Raw genomic sequence first — 16,218 nt, 5'->3', positions numbered from 1 at the left:
TTGCTGCCATGAAGAAACGTGGGCTTCTGTCCCCCAGCCACCACTGTGCAGCCCATCCACCTCTCCCCCACAGCGTTTCTCAGCTTTGTAGGCTGAGGTCTGGATGCTGATGAGAAATGTCTGCTCATTAAATAGCTTATCTTCTTGTCTAGTAGATTGTACACCAAATTTTCTGTGTAACAGACATGAGTGCGTAGTAGGAACTCCAGAGTATTGAATTAAGCATTAAAAGAACATTAAGACATGAACCTGCAAAATGTGAACTCGGGGAGAATTGAGAGCACTCGAGCTCTCAGTTGCCAAAGGAACAAAAGAAACACAATATCCTTTAGAATGTTTAATATTTAATTTGGTAAGATGCTCAGATAGTAGGGCAGCGAATGCAGAGGGCGATGACAGAGCGCAGTGTGCGAGGGGTGCTTTGCGTCAGCCACAGGGGCCTTCGCGAAGCACCAAAACACACGGGCACAAAAGGCTCCTTGTTTGCAGAGCTGTCAGTTTTATGCACAGCTACCTGGTCTGTACACGCACCGGCCATTTTCTAAAAGCCATTTAATTCAGATGTGTTCTTGCTAAAAACACAGCACCGACATTTACAAAAGAGACTCCTAACGATCAGGCTAGTTAGAAAGGAAAGAACCAGTGGCATATCTTAAATGTTGGAGATCTGTCACTGACTGACTCCCCACTATTCATGTACTGCAGGTACCTAAAGCCAACAGGATGATTTTCATGAACTAAAACAGTTTTCCTACAGAGCTAAGTTTAATTCAGGGGGGCGCCTTCAGCTAAATTTTCTTGCTTTAAGGTCAGGGCTCAAAAAAATATCTAACCAATACTTCACTTATTGATAAAATACTTAATTTAATACTGACCAGTTGCTTCTGCTATAGCTAGCAGTCAGCTAGCAAGATTCTTCCCTCTTAAGTTTTGTCATGAGGACTTAAGTACACATGTGGTCACCAAAGGAACAAAAAGGATTTTGTGTAAACAGAGCAGGACGGCCATGGCTGTGTCCCAGTCCTCTAACAGCCAGACCTGCCTTCCAAGGAGCTCAGCCCTGCACAGACAGCTATTTTGAGGTACCCAGTGAGGCTTCAGGGAGCCAGCAGCCTCGGTGATTTTCTAAGAAGCATTCACTGATGCCTTAGTCATCCGAGAGCGTCTGCTGGAAGATCCAGTAAGAAATGGCTGGGTTTGTGCTGCAGCCTTGGAGAAAGTTTCCAAAGTGTATTTTCAGAAGTGCCTTTTCTGCACTCAGGGCAATTTCAGCAGACAACTCCAGATCCTAACCCACCATTGGCTCAAGTTTTGCTTGAATCTGTAGAGTGGGCTTAATTGTTTGCTCTTGCTCACACTTCGGAAAGTGTGTTATCGCTGCTGTAGGACAAGGCCTGGCAACCTCTTACGGGTACTATGCCAGAGTGTATTTTTCTTTTCCAAATTAGCAGCTAGGTGTGCCAGTGCTGGGTTTTGCTGCCTCTCCAAGAGGCAAGATGCCATCCATTTGTGGTATTTTTCATCTGTGAGGCTCTCAGCTCCTGCTGAATGCAGCACTCAAGAAGTGGGAGACAGAAACTGCGAGCCACTGCCTCTTGCTGGTGCATCCCCAGATACTGCTGATCCCTGCTCCTGCCTCAAGTATGCCATTGAGAACCTATGAAAATTGAGTGCAGACTCTGCTCAGGGCAGAGCCTTTTGCTTATTGCTTCCATCCCACACAAAGGATCTTCAAGTTACTTTATGATCACTTTTCTAAATACCTCATACCTTCTCTCTCCCTTCTCTCCTAGGCTTCCCTGTCCTCTAGGCGCCAGTGAGATTCCTGTCCTTCCACAGACAGCTCTGCTCCGTGGGAGGATTCCTGAAGCATCTGGCCTGTCCTTGGAGGAGGTAAGGGAGACAGCGGCACTTCAAAACAAGGAAATAGTAGAAAATGAAATAGAAGCAAAGGCTCCAAAGGTGGGAAGCCAGCAAGGCTCCCAAATTTCCTGTCAGCGTGGTTAGGTATCATGAACCGATGAATTTGCAGCCAAAAAGCTTGGGCGCTGCTTGGTAAGGTGTGTTTTGTGAAGGACAAGCACCTTTCCTTTACATGGGCACTGCACCCTGGGGTTCCCTGTCCTCTCCCTGTGCCAGCTGTGGGCATCTGCATCTGGCCGAGAGACCCCAGCGGAGACTGGAAAAAGCAATCCCAGAGGGAGAACTTTCCCTGCTCTGAAAGTTTCTTGTTTATCAACAAAGTTATTTCTTCTACCTTCAGGAACCATTTACCATCCCATCCTCAACAAACCTTCACAAACACTTGAGATGTAAAAACGAGAGCTAGTTCTTTCCCTGTTGCTAGCGAGAGCAACTTCTACATCCACCCCCAAACTGAGTCACCACCGGTTTAAAGCACCTCAGAAAAGGTGAAATCCTCATGCCTGGGAATGAGTTGAGGTGTCAGTGGTTGAAATTGTTCTGTATTGTAGAAAAGTAGGTTACTGTGTCTCATTGTGAACAATTACGTCTAATTACAAGTCACAGATTCACCACAAATACTGTTTAATAACAAATTTCTACCAGGCTTCATGCAGAGCACGTTACGAAGTAACACATTACTTCTGGTTTGCGGGCAGGTAACGCCTGATGCAGAGCGGAAGGAAAGAGCGTTTTGGCTCAGATCAAACAAAAGGGAATGGACGCTTGGCCCCGACTCGCAGTTCAGTGGGTGAAGCTTTGGGTGATGCATCCTCCAGCTCACAGCACGGGCCATTGCATTTTAGTTTAGCAGATGGTAGAAAAAAGTGGCCTGCGCCACACTATGATTTTAGTTAAACTTTAAAAGGCTGCTCAGAAATACATAAAACTGCAATAAACACTTTGACAATGAAATTCAACAGATAAGATTTGCAGCTTCCCCTTAGCAAACGCACAAACAGGATGTTGATTTTTGCTGTTAGAGATATAAAAAAAAATATTCCATCAACGGTGAGATACAGTAAGAGCCTTATCCCTGCTCCAAGGACAGCAAATGCAGAAGTTTCTGTATTTGGCTAAAGGCAAAGTTACCGGTCAGCATTTTTATGATGTATTTTTAGCAGTAAGATAGCAAGTTTCCTAGGAAGTTGGCACATTGAGAGGTCAGTAAATCTGTGGTGAGAGCTTCGCACTAAATTGTTGCCGTTCTCTTTCTCTGGAGCTCCAGGTGCAAAGGTTCTTTGGCAGGAATAGGGAAGTGCACAGGGATGGCGCCTTCACCCCAAGTATTCGTGTGAGAGGACCTTGACCCTGGCATTAATAGCACTATTTATTCAGCGTGGGGTCGGGGCAGGGCTGCGGCGAGCAAAGCGGGCTGGGGGTGGCGAGTGAAGGTCGCTTTGGGCCACTCCGGGCCGGCCACGCGTGGCGGGGACTGAGCACCCTCTGCCGGGAGCGAGCGGCGGCGGCGGCGCCAGGTCCCGGGGAAAGGGAACAAAAGAAGCCAAGTCCTGCACCCTTCCCCGCTTATTTTTGAGCCTGTTGCAGTCAAACTCCGCGAAACTGCAAGGATTAAAAGTGGTTTTATAGTAGGAGATGATGATGTTTTCCCGTGACTGGCAAAGCTTGTGCTTTATGAGAAATACCACAAATAGTGAGAGAAGCAATTAAGAGAGTAGCAAACACTCCTACAAGTGCCTTCTTGCCAGCAGACATCTTCTTCCACTAATTAAGTGAAAGAAGATCATTTTAATACAAATGGCTGCTGGGGAACAAAGTGAGTTCCCACAGTAGGTTCTATGCCGATATAATTATACAGTCATCTGTAGCGCAGGACTGACAATAAAAAAAAATCCAAGGAAAAGTAAACCAGCCTGCATAGAGAATGTTACAGAAAATAATGGCCCGCTCTCCCCTGGCGGCACTAACCATAAGTGTGAAGCTGCTCACAAACGGCAGTGTTAACGGGGTAAATAACACTATTATTATCAACTTTGTACCATTTTCTGCCCAAGTAACAGAATTGCCCTTTACTAATTTCAGCTTTCCCACTTCTTCCTGAGGAAATAAAATATTAGGACCTATTTATAGAAGTGCAGGGTTTTAAATTAATTTTTTCCTTTACTACAGCTGGTTTTGGTGGTTGATTACTGTTTGTTGGACCAGGCAACGCTTTGCCGGCTGGCTGCGGCTTTTATTAGCTCTTTTAAGACGACTTGATTTAGAGCTCGCAGTTACGTTACAAGGACAGCAGCTCTGTAATGCAGACCCTCAAGAGAAGAGATGTTTAGGACTCATGAAAAAAATTGTGTCTCATTCTTTGAACAGAACCGCTCTTGTCTAAGGAATGTGGTGCTGCAGGCTAATATTTAACAGCAGTCTCTCTTCTCTGGCTCAGAGCTGGTGTGTGCAGTTAGACCCTGCCCTCCATCAGATACGCTGGGTATTATTTTCTCAGAGCATCTCTCAAAATGGAGGAATGCCACCCTGTAGCAAGTGCAGGATGTATCTTGGGAATTGTATTTCTGCAGTAGGGCAGGAGGTACGGGTGGAAGGATTTGGTGAAGCAGGAAAGGAGCTGAAGAGGTGCTGAGAAGGCTCTTGTACAGGGGAGGGGGAGGAGAGAAACAAACAACCCAGAGAACAGGAAAAACGATGTGCTGGGAAATGATTAATCCACCCCAAAGGCCCTTGCTAAGAAGTGGTGGGACAAGCTCAACGATTTTTGGCAGCCGTGAGCTACTTCTGCTCTGCTCTCAACTCCTGTCTTGCAACCAGATGTGTTTAAGTACAGCTTCATCCCATTCCTGCCCCAGACACACATCCCCCGTCAGTGTCCTTCATTCCTGGCAGCTCTCCGGCAATACGCCCCCTCTATATGTGTATTTTACGGCCGTCCCGTGCCCCTCCGCCTCCAGTAAGTGTTTCTCAAGTGAGTGGGAGCACACAGTCTGAGCTGGGAGAATGGGACAGGAGTCAAGTTTAAGAACTGCTGTTCTGTATCCTGTTGTTTTCCTATTGGGATTGTTCCAGTTTCCTGCACTGTCTTATCTGGAGCTGAAAAGCCAAACTCTCATATTTACTTGCTCTGTGCGTGCCTCGGATTTCTAATCTACAAAATAGATGTTGTAAGACTTCAGAGAAACATAGCTAGGACTATTAAAGGGTGGAGGGACAGGAACAAAGCGGTTGAAGGGCTTTCAGTGCCTATATAATTAGTTCTTTATTTAGTTAGCCTGCGTGTGTCACAGAGGGTTTCAGAGCACCTTCAGCATACCATAATGCTGCACAGAGTCCACTGAAATGTAAAGAGAGTAAGATTCAGATGTTTACATTCTCAGGTGATTCCAGGTACCTGTGTTTGACAGACCTTACAAGAGAGTCATTTTCAGAAAGTGCTGAGTATGTTTTTTCCTCCCCAAGGGCTCAAACTAGACAGAGGAAAGTCTTAAAGCAGAACAAGCATTTCAATGCTTTTAGTCAGCCTTGAGTTTTAAGAGCTCCACTGAAATGCTGTAGACTTCTTTGAAATTCCTTGGCCACATTTTCTTGCATGCAGAGGTAAAATAAGCAGATATAGTGCTGACGTCTTGAAAGCTTACTATGTAGACCAGACTCATGAAAAAGCAAAACCTTGTAGATTTTTTTTTTTTTTCAAAAAACTTTTTTTCCTCTAGTGAACATGAATTCACTTAACTATAGATTATATTAGTGCACTAAATTCCCTATGGGTTAAAAAAAAAAATAAAAATGAAAGAAAACATTTACCGTACAGCTTTGGAATGTCCTGTTTTTCTGCACAAAGGTGTGGGTCCTGCATATTCGGTGTCCATTATCAGATGGGAGGCTCTCCTGGAAAGATAATTAAACCGCCGCATCACTCACAGCCCTGCAGATTCTGAGCCAGACACAAGGTTTCAACCCAAAACTCAGCCCCCAAACTCCAGCCCCAGAACCCTCCCCCTTAGGGATCATGGGTTTGTTTGGAAGCAGGTAAAAACTGTGGCAGTGATCAAGACGGATTTTTATTAATTGACGAGATGAGCAGTATGTCAGTTCAGCCTTTGTGGGTAAATACATATTTCATCTTTTTCCGCTCAGTTGTAACTGTAAATTCAGACTCATTCCACTTGCCAGTTCCTTTGGAGGTACTCTCAATTGATGTAAGTATGAGAGCAGGAGTGGGCTGAAGAAGAATCCTTAGTTGATTACCAGAGCCTTTATTTGGAACTAAATATCAAGAGAAAAAAGGATATTTTTTTTTTCAGAGAGATCAGGAAAAGGAAGACATGTGCTTGGAGATAAGGAAAGATAAAAGCATTCCATTTAAAGACGCCTGTGATAGAAATCAAGATGTTCATCTACCAAGTCAGTAATTTCATGGCCTTATGACCATGCAGAGCTTCCGTTTCTGTTACCTTTTCCCACACTAACTCTAAGCACCAAGTCACTGGCATGAAAGTTCTGTTCCGTTTGTGCGAGCAGCTCAACCCTTTAGGGAGGAATTACACAGGTTCAACTTGAAGATAAAATTCTCTTGGACTTCAGAAGGGGAAAAACGGCTTTCCCATAAGTTTACGTTCAGCTTTCCGAGGCCCAGGAATGGGCTGTGAGTGCCTGTCCCTGGAAAGTTTGAAGCAGGTTGGAGGAAAACCTCTCGGAGAGGTGTGGGCAGAGCTCCTTCCTCTGTGCAGAACAAGGGCAGCTGAAATGGCCCTTTGAGGTGACTTTCAAACCCCTTTTCTGTGACTCATTAGCTGATTGGATGACAGTGCCAGGAGACCCTATACAACGCCGGGATCAACAGAGGTCAAGAGCTCAAAATGCATTTGCTGCTTTAAAACTGGGGGGGTTGGTGTGGTTTTTGTTTAAAGCAAACAGCGGATTTCAGTTAGAAAATTATTTGAAAATCCTAGCTCTGCATGTTTCACAAGCTAGCATGTGCAACCAGCGAAGCGTTCTGGGCTAAAATGATCTGTACTATCATTAGAAAACCCGAAGAAGGAACATGTGGATTGATAACTGGCGTAAGTGCAGAAGGGCTTTCCAGCACTGTGCTGCTGTGCAGCAGTTCCACCCCACACGGCAGCAGCCCCGATGCCACTGCTCACCCCTCTGGGCAGGACAACCCATGCTGCCAGACATTTCACCCGCGCTTTTCTCTTCGAAAGGCACATTTCGTTCCCTGCCCTGTCTCCTGAGGTTAGAGAGGGCGCCTCTTGTATGCTTTGCTTGTGTTTGTTTCTTTTCCTCTTGGGGATGAGCTTTGCCTAACTACCAACCACTCATTAATGGTTCCACGGGTATTTGCCGTTGCAGTCATCACCCCTGCTCATGCAGGCTCCCTGGTGCTCGCAGCGTGGAAGCCCACACCACTTTCATGCCTTTTTTTTTTTTTTTTCCTTCCTTCCCCTTCCTGGTTGGGACAATTAAACTTTTGCCTGAAGATTTTGCATGCTTACTCGCTTAGACTTTGCATCCAGCAAAGCGCGTTTAGCTTTGCCATCGGTAGATCAAAGCACTCACTTCAAATGAAGTGGTGGGTGAGTGCCCGGCCAGCTGCAGCCCTGGAGCTCAGCAGCCCATTTCCCACCCCCACCCCTCGGGTTCTGCAGGTCCGGGATGGACAGAGCAGGAAACCCCTAACGCGCTGCCAGAGGGTTCCTCCACAGGGCAGGGGCTTGGCCAAGAGGCAGTTCCACAGTCACTGGGGTTTGTCTGCGTTTGGTTGGTCTCAACCCTGCTCTGGAGGCCTTGTGGCAGGATGGTGGGGATGCAGATACGGGTCCAACCCCCATCACTCATAGCCAACCAGGCTCCTTTGGGTGCCCCAGGCCCCTCAGGCCAGCCCTGCTGGCCATGAGGCGGTTTGAGTTAGGGCAGGTGGCCTCAGGAGCCCCGGGTGACCCCGTCCTGGTGCCAGGCTGGTGACAGAGAGGGTAAGGGCCCTCCACTGCGTGGTTTCCACACCCACCTCACATCACAGACACTGGCCGAGCCCTGCAGCAGCCACCACGCCTCGCCCTGCGCATGGGGCTGGTGCTGCCCCTGGGCAGCCTGGCCAGTCACACCCTGGTGTCCCTTCCTCCAGGCAGGGCTCCTCAGCCTCACTGGGTCCCTCCTTGCCCTGCGAGGACAAGCACAGCCGGAGGTAGGGCATGAAAGGCACCGGGCGTAGGCTCTGCTGTGGATGCTGGGCTTCAGCAGCACGGCAGTTCCCCCAGTTTAACTAGCATACTCATGAAATAAATCCCTGCAGACAAACACCGCATTCACGGATTACAGAGCAGCCCTGCATCTGTCACCCGGGATGGGCTTCTACTGTCTTCTGCAGCTTGCTTGGAGAACAGGAACATGCAGAGCAGGAGACCCGGGGGCTTGGACGGGTGCTGGGCTGTCTGCTCACCTCCAATGCCAACAGGGGCCTGCTCTCACCAGGACACTGTGACGCATTTAGGCCAGAGCTGCTCAAAGAACCAGTTTAGACAAGATTCCCGCATCCAGTGTTCTCAGTCTGGCATCTTTTACCACCACTAAATGCAAAGCTTTTAATTAATAATAGACTAAGGTGCCTGGAGCGAAGGCTGCCATTGTGACCTGTAAACGCACGTGGTATCAGTCACATAGCAGCGTAAGGCTTCTTGCCTCTCTCGCAGTACGTGTGCTGACGGGGAGTTTATGCGAGCGATTGTTCTCTAGCCTGTCACACGGAAATGATGACGACTTTCTAGACTACTACATAGAACTCGTCAAAACAGATGGGAGAATTTCAGATTTAGTCCGCAGTAAATATGAGTTACATATATATGCAAAGAATTCTTTAGTTAGGAAACTTCCTCTTCTTTTTACTGTTTGAAAAGTCAGCTAGTGTCAGAATCTGAACTAGCTTCGCTATTTCTGGTACTTCTGTTTCTGCAGTTCACTCTTTGGAGAAGTAAAGATTGCTAACCACAGCTTGTGTTCACAGCGCCAGTGCTGAAAGGAACATCTTGCAGGGTCTGGTTTTTAAAATTCTATTTTCAATATTTATATTTTGTTTTAACTTTGGTACACTGTAAAGGCTAATCCTGCAAATATTTACACAAGTCAAGCTTTCTATATATAGTTCATTGGAGCTCAATGGGAGCTCACCTTACTAAAGGCACATGTTCTACAGTAGCATTTATTTTGGACTGAGCATCAGAAAAATATAGTTGCATCTGCTAGACAGATTTGGGTTTTTTTAAAATATATATATACACACATACACATATAGACACACACTTACGGTGATTATTTTAGGTTCTGAGAGAGAAAGAATATTCAAACAGTCGCTTACTGATCTCCACCTGAGAAGGCTCAGTGAGACAGAAAACAGCAGCATGGTGAGTATTCTTTTCTAGCATAAGTGATACCATAGACAATCGTTTCTAACGGAACCAATTATAGCGTTAAAAATTGTAGATTTTTTTAAAATAAGTTTTAGATACGTGGATGCAAGGTCCATTTTTTAGTTTCTGAAAAGCATCCCACAAACAACTTCACGTATCCAGTTGCCCTCTGATGCAAGTAGTGCTGCCATTGACAGATGAAAGAAGGATGAGCCCTGGTGGCCGTGGAGAGGTGGGAAACTGAGAATTCAGTTTTCTGAATTCCTGCCACTTTCCCTTGTTATTTTCCATAAGCAAGTACAGAATTGGCCGGGGGCACGAGCTTGCCGAGATCACAGGACTCAGCTTTGCGAACAGAGCACTACACTTCAGCAAGTCACCCTTCCGTTATGAGCTGTGGTCACTGCTCGGGTGTTAATCTCGGTTACGCTGGGGATTTAGAACACGCACGTGAACAGCTGCTGTGGCTCGGCTCAGGTGTGATAAATTCCTAAGCTGAGCTACTTGGTCGGGACTCAGAGCCCATAGCTATTCATCAATTATGTCTATAATAAATTCATCATTCCAGGACCATGCCCAAATTACCCTCCAGGTCTTCAAAGTGGACAGAATTATTTATTTATTTTAAAGAATGAACAAATTGTAGATCAGTGATTGCTCTAATGATTCTTCTTAAAAAGCACTTATTGCTGTACTGAGGTGGGGCTAGAAACAGTCCCCAGGACTGCTATGCCCATCCTCTTCCACTTACGTTATCTCCAACACGTTTTTACAGAATGAGAGCGTCGGTGGCGAAAGGTGCAGCGATGCCAGTTCCCTTCACACGGATCTCTCCAGTCTCGTGACCTGGGCACACGCTCACGGGACCATATGCAATCAAATCCCAGCCTTGGAAATTGTGCAGAACACGGGCCATCCCAGCAAGGACAATTCTGTCCTGTGGATATGTGGAGTTGGACACGCGTATCACTGGCAGTGTGGGAAATTATACTTCAGAAGCAGAGAAGAGAATAAAGGTGGAGAAAAGAGGAGGAGATTAGTGTCTTCTGAGGCTTCATCAAGGGAAGGTAATTTAGGGGAAAGGAGGTTCAGGATGACCCCGTCTTTTGAGAGGGCTAAAGCAGATGCTGTTAGCACAGGGTCATGTAGGAGATCTCCAGGGGTCCCTCAGCAGACAGACAACACAGTCTATGTAATACATAATGAACCGTCACCCAGAGAAAATGGAAAAAACAGCAAATCCATGAGACCATGCTTTGCAGCAGAGAAGCGTTTGTCAGTATCTGGTGGTGAAGTCAAAACTGACAGACGTAAGGTGAAGGTAGAAAGCAACGAAGATCTACAAATCATCTCTGATGAAGAACAGTGCATATCAGATGAAGACAACCAAGGAGACAGAATCAACCAGAATATTCTGTCAGAATCACCAGTTAAAGGTGTAGTTGCTGAGGTAGATTTGCACATGCATCACAGTCAGAAGATGGCATTTAACAAGCCGACGGCCATCCAAACATCTGGCTTCGCCCCCGCAGGAAAGGCCCCCCTGACTCTTGCCTGCGTTCTGAAACCCCCCGTCAGCAATCAAGAGAGCCTGGACAGCAGCTTCTTGAGGCTGGGTCCTCTTAATCCTGCAGGGTCCATAACCGACACTTCTAGAGCAAGAAATTCCTCTGGGTCAGCAATACTGAAAGAACATTTAAGATCTGCTCCTGTCTCCAACATTGAAGCAAAGGCCCAGCTTGAGTCACCCGCCTCTGTGACATTCTTTGAGTTTGAAGCCACTGTCGACGTCCAGCAGGAACTCCAGCTGAGCCCTCCTGAGCACGGCACACCAGGAGTAGGTTTCAGCATGAACGTCACTGAAAACCCTGGTGAGGGGAGTGAACCGTCAGGATCTGGGCACACACCTCATCTCTCAGCCTTACTGAGTCCAGAGAGCAGCAACGCGGACCACCCACCTGCATCTTCATGCAAAGGTAAGAGAGTCTGGGGTTTTCTTCCTGGAGGGGGGTGTGGGTACATTCATTGTTTCCCAAAATATTAAAGGGGGGTGAGTTCACATAGCTGCCAAAATCTGTACTGTAGCACCTAAGGAAATGCCTCTGATTTGGGGCAGTCTTGTTCCTACTAGAAGGGACTGACAGGGTTCCTACCTCAAGCAACCAGCACTTCAGTAGATAATGCCATTCACTGAGGTACCCAAATGTGTACTTGGCTGCGGCCCAGCCTTACCTACCCGGTTTGAATACTTTGGTCTTTCATTTTACTTAGTATCACCACATATATGTTGGCTGTACTTAAGAGGGAGTCCCTGTGAGAAACTGGAGCCAGAGATGGGAACTCAGGTCTGGAGAGAAGAAAACAAGAGGAAGTAACTTTTAAAGCAGCGAAACAGAGAAATTGCGGCTGAAACTCTGGCTGCAAAGTCAGTGGCAAAAATCCCAGCAATCGCAATGGGAGCAAAGTTTCAATCCTGCATATTAAATGGCACGAGCTAAATAAATTGCTTTAGTACTTTTAAGAATTTTAAGATTTTCATACACACTGTTCTTGGGATCCTACTGGAGCCTGGAGAGTTAAAATTGCTCAAATGTCAAGTTGCAAGACACCCTGCTTACAAGGGAACTTTCAATACCAAGGTTAAGCCACACACAGAGCATATTTTAAACGACTCCGTAGCATAAGAGTATGCTGTTTGACAAGATTTGGGAAGCCTAGCCCGCGGCTGTTTTAATCCTCCTCTAAAACTGAGACTGTCTGCACAAGAAGGAACCGCTGACGTACAGCGTGTGGACAGGATCGGAGTTACGCTGGTCTTCTGCAAGCAGTGGGGAAGCCATCGCTGAAATCGATGTAATTCATTTAATAAATGATCATATTTTAGGATAGTGTATAATACACTGGAGCCTTAATGCCATGTACATATATATTATGTAATCTGGTGATTAAAACACCTCAAACTAAAATGCAAATGCCCATGTTTTTAAAGATGTTATAGTAAAGCCACAAAATTTGCATCTCTAATGATCTGAGTGCCTGCAGGTCCTTTTTGACATTAATACGAAGTAAACTGCCGTCTAGTCAGTTTTATGGGTTTGTCTGGTAGTATCTAGGTGTAAATGTTGAGGCAGATTTGTAACATTTAATTCAGAGAGTAAAAGTATATGTTTTCCATCAGTGGCTTAGTGCCTTGGCTCCATCTGAGGAGCAGCCCCCAGCGGCGCGTGTCCCGCTTCCACACGCTCGGTATGAGAATCCCATTTCACATTCCCCGAAACCTGTTCTCTTCCCGCAGTCGTGCCATGGCCCTGTCCGTGGCAGGCCGGGCCCTGCGGATGCAGGATGCTGCGGCTCTGCCCTGTGGATGCAGGATGCTGCCCGACCGCGTCTCCAGAATCCTCCCAGCTGCAGGCAGGGCTGTAACCGTGCTGCCCCGTCCCCAGCCAGCTGTACCTATTGCTCTCCTGAACTAAGGACCTATCTTAATTAGCCCTAGTGTTAAAGAGCAACACCCTTCTGTAGGTTTCTGCAATGCAGGGGGCCGGACAGTGTCCTTCTAAAGAAAAAAGATTACTGAAATAGTATTTTGGGGGTTGTCTGTAACACAATGGGCGGATACTGAAAGCACCATTGCTATTCAGAGTAAACTCAGCGTTACAGACATTTGTGTTCCTTATGTAGCCACAGCTGTATGAAGTGGCACAGCTGTTCTTTGTGAACACTATTTGACTATTTTTGTAATTGACAACATATATCACCTGAAGAGACTGGGAATTCAGCTGGGAACGGCTGGGTAGTAGCCATTCCTGCCAAGATAAATGGCTCATGGCTGAAGCGAGGCCTCAGCACGTACTGATTTACGAGCCAGTCACCTCTTCACATCCATCAGTCACTAACAAAACAAGCAAAAACCCCAAACAGCGGCACAGGGATCAGTAGACCTCAGTCCAGCCACAGTATTTTAAGATGAGAGTGACGCATGTACAAAATAACTCGGTGCAAGAAGGGGAATCGCTAAACGTTGGCTCTAGAACCCTCTTCAGCCCTGGAAAAGTCACAGGCGAGCAGATGGAGCTTTTCACCAGTCCAAAGCATTAATTTCTCATGCTACATCGAACTAGGTAGATGTGGTATTGCCATAGCAACTCAAGAGAGAACCCAACTGGAATCCTGGCAATCTTTTTTTTTTTTTTTTTTAAATAAACACACTTTTACTCATCTTTTTGTTCTTCCTTACTAGCCACCCCTAGCTTTTGGTTGCTGTTTTTATTTCACAGTGAGAGCTCTCTCGCTCTGAAGAGATTTTTGTAAAGACAAACACTTTAAAAATGTATTTTGCATAATGCCTTGTACAGCACATGAAATGGATGCTACTTAGTCCTGGGGCAGGTCACACGATCCACGTACAGGCCATTAACTCTCTGTTTTAACAGCACAGAGTTCAGCCCCTCCAGTCACCACAAAATCTGCGCCAGAGTCGCTGCAAACTGCTGAGAGCGTTTCAGGTCCACGCGGGGTTGCTGGGGCCGCACAGCCAGCGCTGCAGGCTTGGGACCGCAGCTACCAGTGATGTGGCCGGTCCCACCAGCGTGGTCCCTGCGAGCACACCCAGAGTCAGCTCCAAAACCGGCCAGGGGGAAGTTCAATGTCCGGCTGAGCCCGCCCACAACGGGTCCAGCCTCGGGTCCCACAGTGCTGCCGGAGCCGGCCCACAGAGCTCGCACCAACGCTTTCCACCTGCGCACCCCATGGTGACCTTCACTCATTAAAGCTTACGAGGACCTCATGCTCTCCCACTTAAACATAGTTCAAAAAGAAAGAATATCTTAACTATACCTCCATGGGAGCGTGCAGATGCACTAGCCAAGCGAGAAAGCCAGGGAAGGCGGCAGTGCTGCCCGTGTCTAGGCTGGCGCTGGCTGGTGTTGAGGGGACAGAGCCAAAGCAAAGCTCTAGAGGAAGGGGTTTGTAGAAGTCCCATAATCTCTAAATTACTTTTTCAAGGAAGGTGAAGGTTATTCTGCATCTCCTTCTATCTCACTGATCTCCTTGTAATTTCTTGCTGCCCACAAAGCTGTGTTTTATCTTTTAGATGGGTTGAAGAAGCGTGAGAAAAAGAGAAAACGTAACATCGGCGATATAAAAACTTTCAAAGACTGGCTGGTTTTACATTGCCCTTTGGAAACGCGCGAGATCTATAACCTGCCACCCGAAGACCTCGATAATTACCTGGCCTTGTTCTACAGTTCTGCAAAGAGACGGAACGGCACAGATTTTTCCGCCAGTTCTTTGCACTTCTACCAGAGCAGCATAGAGAGGTACCTCAAGGATCACAGCTACGAGTACAGCGTGGTTAAAGGGCTGGAATTCAGAGCGTCTCAGGAAGCCTTGAAACTAAAGCAACAGCACCTATCCCAAAAAGAGAGAGAGGGAGAGTGGAGTATTTTGGAGAATCTGACAGACGAAGATGTGGAAAACCTTCGTAAGAAGGGAATTTTAAGCAAGAGGAACCCTCAGGGCTTTTTGCACCTCATGTTCACAAACGCCATTAGGGGGTTCGGGGCGAGCACGCACAGTCAGAGCCAGGGTCTGTACTGGGGCCAGCTGGTGCTGAGAAAGGAGGAGGGGGAGCTGGAGTACCTGGAGTGGAAGGATGACCTGAGCGTGGAGCTGAACGCGGGGGAGTCGGGCCCGCGTCTCTTTGCCAAGCCCGACAGCCCCGATAGCTGCCCGGTGGCGGATTACAAGGAGTACGCCAAGAGGAGGCCCCTGGACATGCTCCATGACTACGACCCGCTTTATCTCTCACCCAAGCCCCTGTGCTCCATCTGGGACCAGGTATGGTACAGCAGGAAGTCAGTGACCAAAGCCAAAATGGAAAAGATCATGAAAGTTATTATCCAGCAAGTCAAAGAATCTGGCAAGAAGTCCAAGAAATAAAGGTGTCCAGTGAGTTCCTGCTGTGCCACTTTTTGACAGGAGCATGTTTTAGAGCAGGCTCTGAAAGGTTTAAGTGTCAATATTTAGGATACGTCGAGGAGAACATCCTCCTCTTCAGCTACACCTTAAAACATCAACATCTGCATTCGTGATTCCATTGACACGCGGTGATTAAATCTCATTAATTAATGAATTAGTCTCATTCTCTCCCATTTAAACAGACAGAGCCACAGCAAAGCTTTAGAGGAAGGGGTTTGGGAGAGTCCTCAGTGCACAAGTGCGCGTAACACATTTGCATTACCTGCCTTTGGGGTTAAGTGAAAAACTTCCGTTGTTCTTTCTATTAATGGAATTGATAGTTCAGCAAGTTCAATAAATATGAGAATCTTGGGTTTCATGACTGTAAAACAAGTTAATGTTCTACTGTATTATTAAGGACGTGATAAAATAGCTAATGTTAATGTGGAGGGCGCTCGGTAGCTGAATAACCCGGCAAGGAGCTTAAACCGCGCTCGGATTTAGGGAGCCAAGACCTGTCCCGGCGTTCAGCCTCGCACATCAGCCTGTTGTAAAAGGACGAGTAACAGGAGTCTGTTCTAGGCTGGAAGGGGAACCACGAAACGCCGCGTTTGCCAGCGGCTAACCCCTGTCTCCTGGGAGTGCTTTCAACAAGGTTTACATCGTTTTTCTTAGTGAAAGATTTGTAGATTTAAGAAGTTGTGACTGTGTTTTCGAAAGTTATTGAAAACGGCTGACGGCGTTGAAAGGTTTTGTGGCAAGTGTTTTCCCCGGAGTGCTAAATACAGCTACAGAAACACACTTTGGGAGACGCAGTCGGCTTTTTTCAGCTGTTCAAGTACTGTTCAGTCAAGACGGTGACTTCCAGCCCATGGAGCTGGTGGTTGGGTTGCCGACACAACCTAATAAAAGAACGTTTCACTCGGTC

General features: G+C 46.9%; 1 protein-coding gene across 1 annotated transcript; it reads left to right on the top strand.

Moving 5' to 3' along the window:
- The first annotated feature begins 1,743 nt into the window (after positions 1-1,743).
- On the top strand, positions 1,744-15,272 carry LOC141734256 (uncharacterized protein KIAA1958-like). The gene is made up of 3 exons (XM_074565777.1): positions 1,744-1,893; positions 10,108-11,308; positions 14,425-15,272. The coding sequence occupies exons 1-3, from the start codon at positions 1,744-1,746 to the stop codon at positions 15,270-15,272; spliced, it is 2,199 nt and encodes a 732-aa protein (XP_074421878.1).
- The last annotated feature ends 946 nt before the right edge of the window (positions 15,273-16,218 follow it).

Source organism: Larus michahellis, chromosome 23 (genome assembly GCF_964199755.1).
Source record: "Larus michahellis chromosome 23, bLarMic1.1, whole genome shotgun sequence".
NCBI lineage: Eukaryota > Metazoa > Chordata > Aves > Charadriiformes > Laridae > Larus > Larus michahellis.
The sequence above is the reverse complement of the archived record's forward strand: the minus strand, read 5'-3'. Positions and strand labels throughout refer to the sequence as shown.

Excerpts from the sequence above, each read along its gene's own strand:
- LOC141734256 (XM_074565777.1), top strand. The coding sequence starts at position 1,744 with ATGATCACTTTTCTAAATACCTCATACCTTCTCTCTCCCTTCTCTCCT. Across the intron at positions 1,894-10,107 it reads CTGGCCTGTCCTTGGAGGAG|AATGAGAGCGTCGGTGGCGA; the intron begins GTAAGGGAGACA and ends ACGTTTTTACAG. Across the intron at positions 11,309-14,424 it reads ACCTGCATCTTCATGCAAAG|ATGGGTTGAAGAAGCGTGAG; the intron begins GTAAGAGAGTCT and ends TTTATCTTTTAG.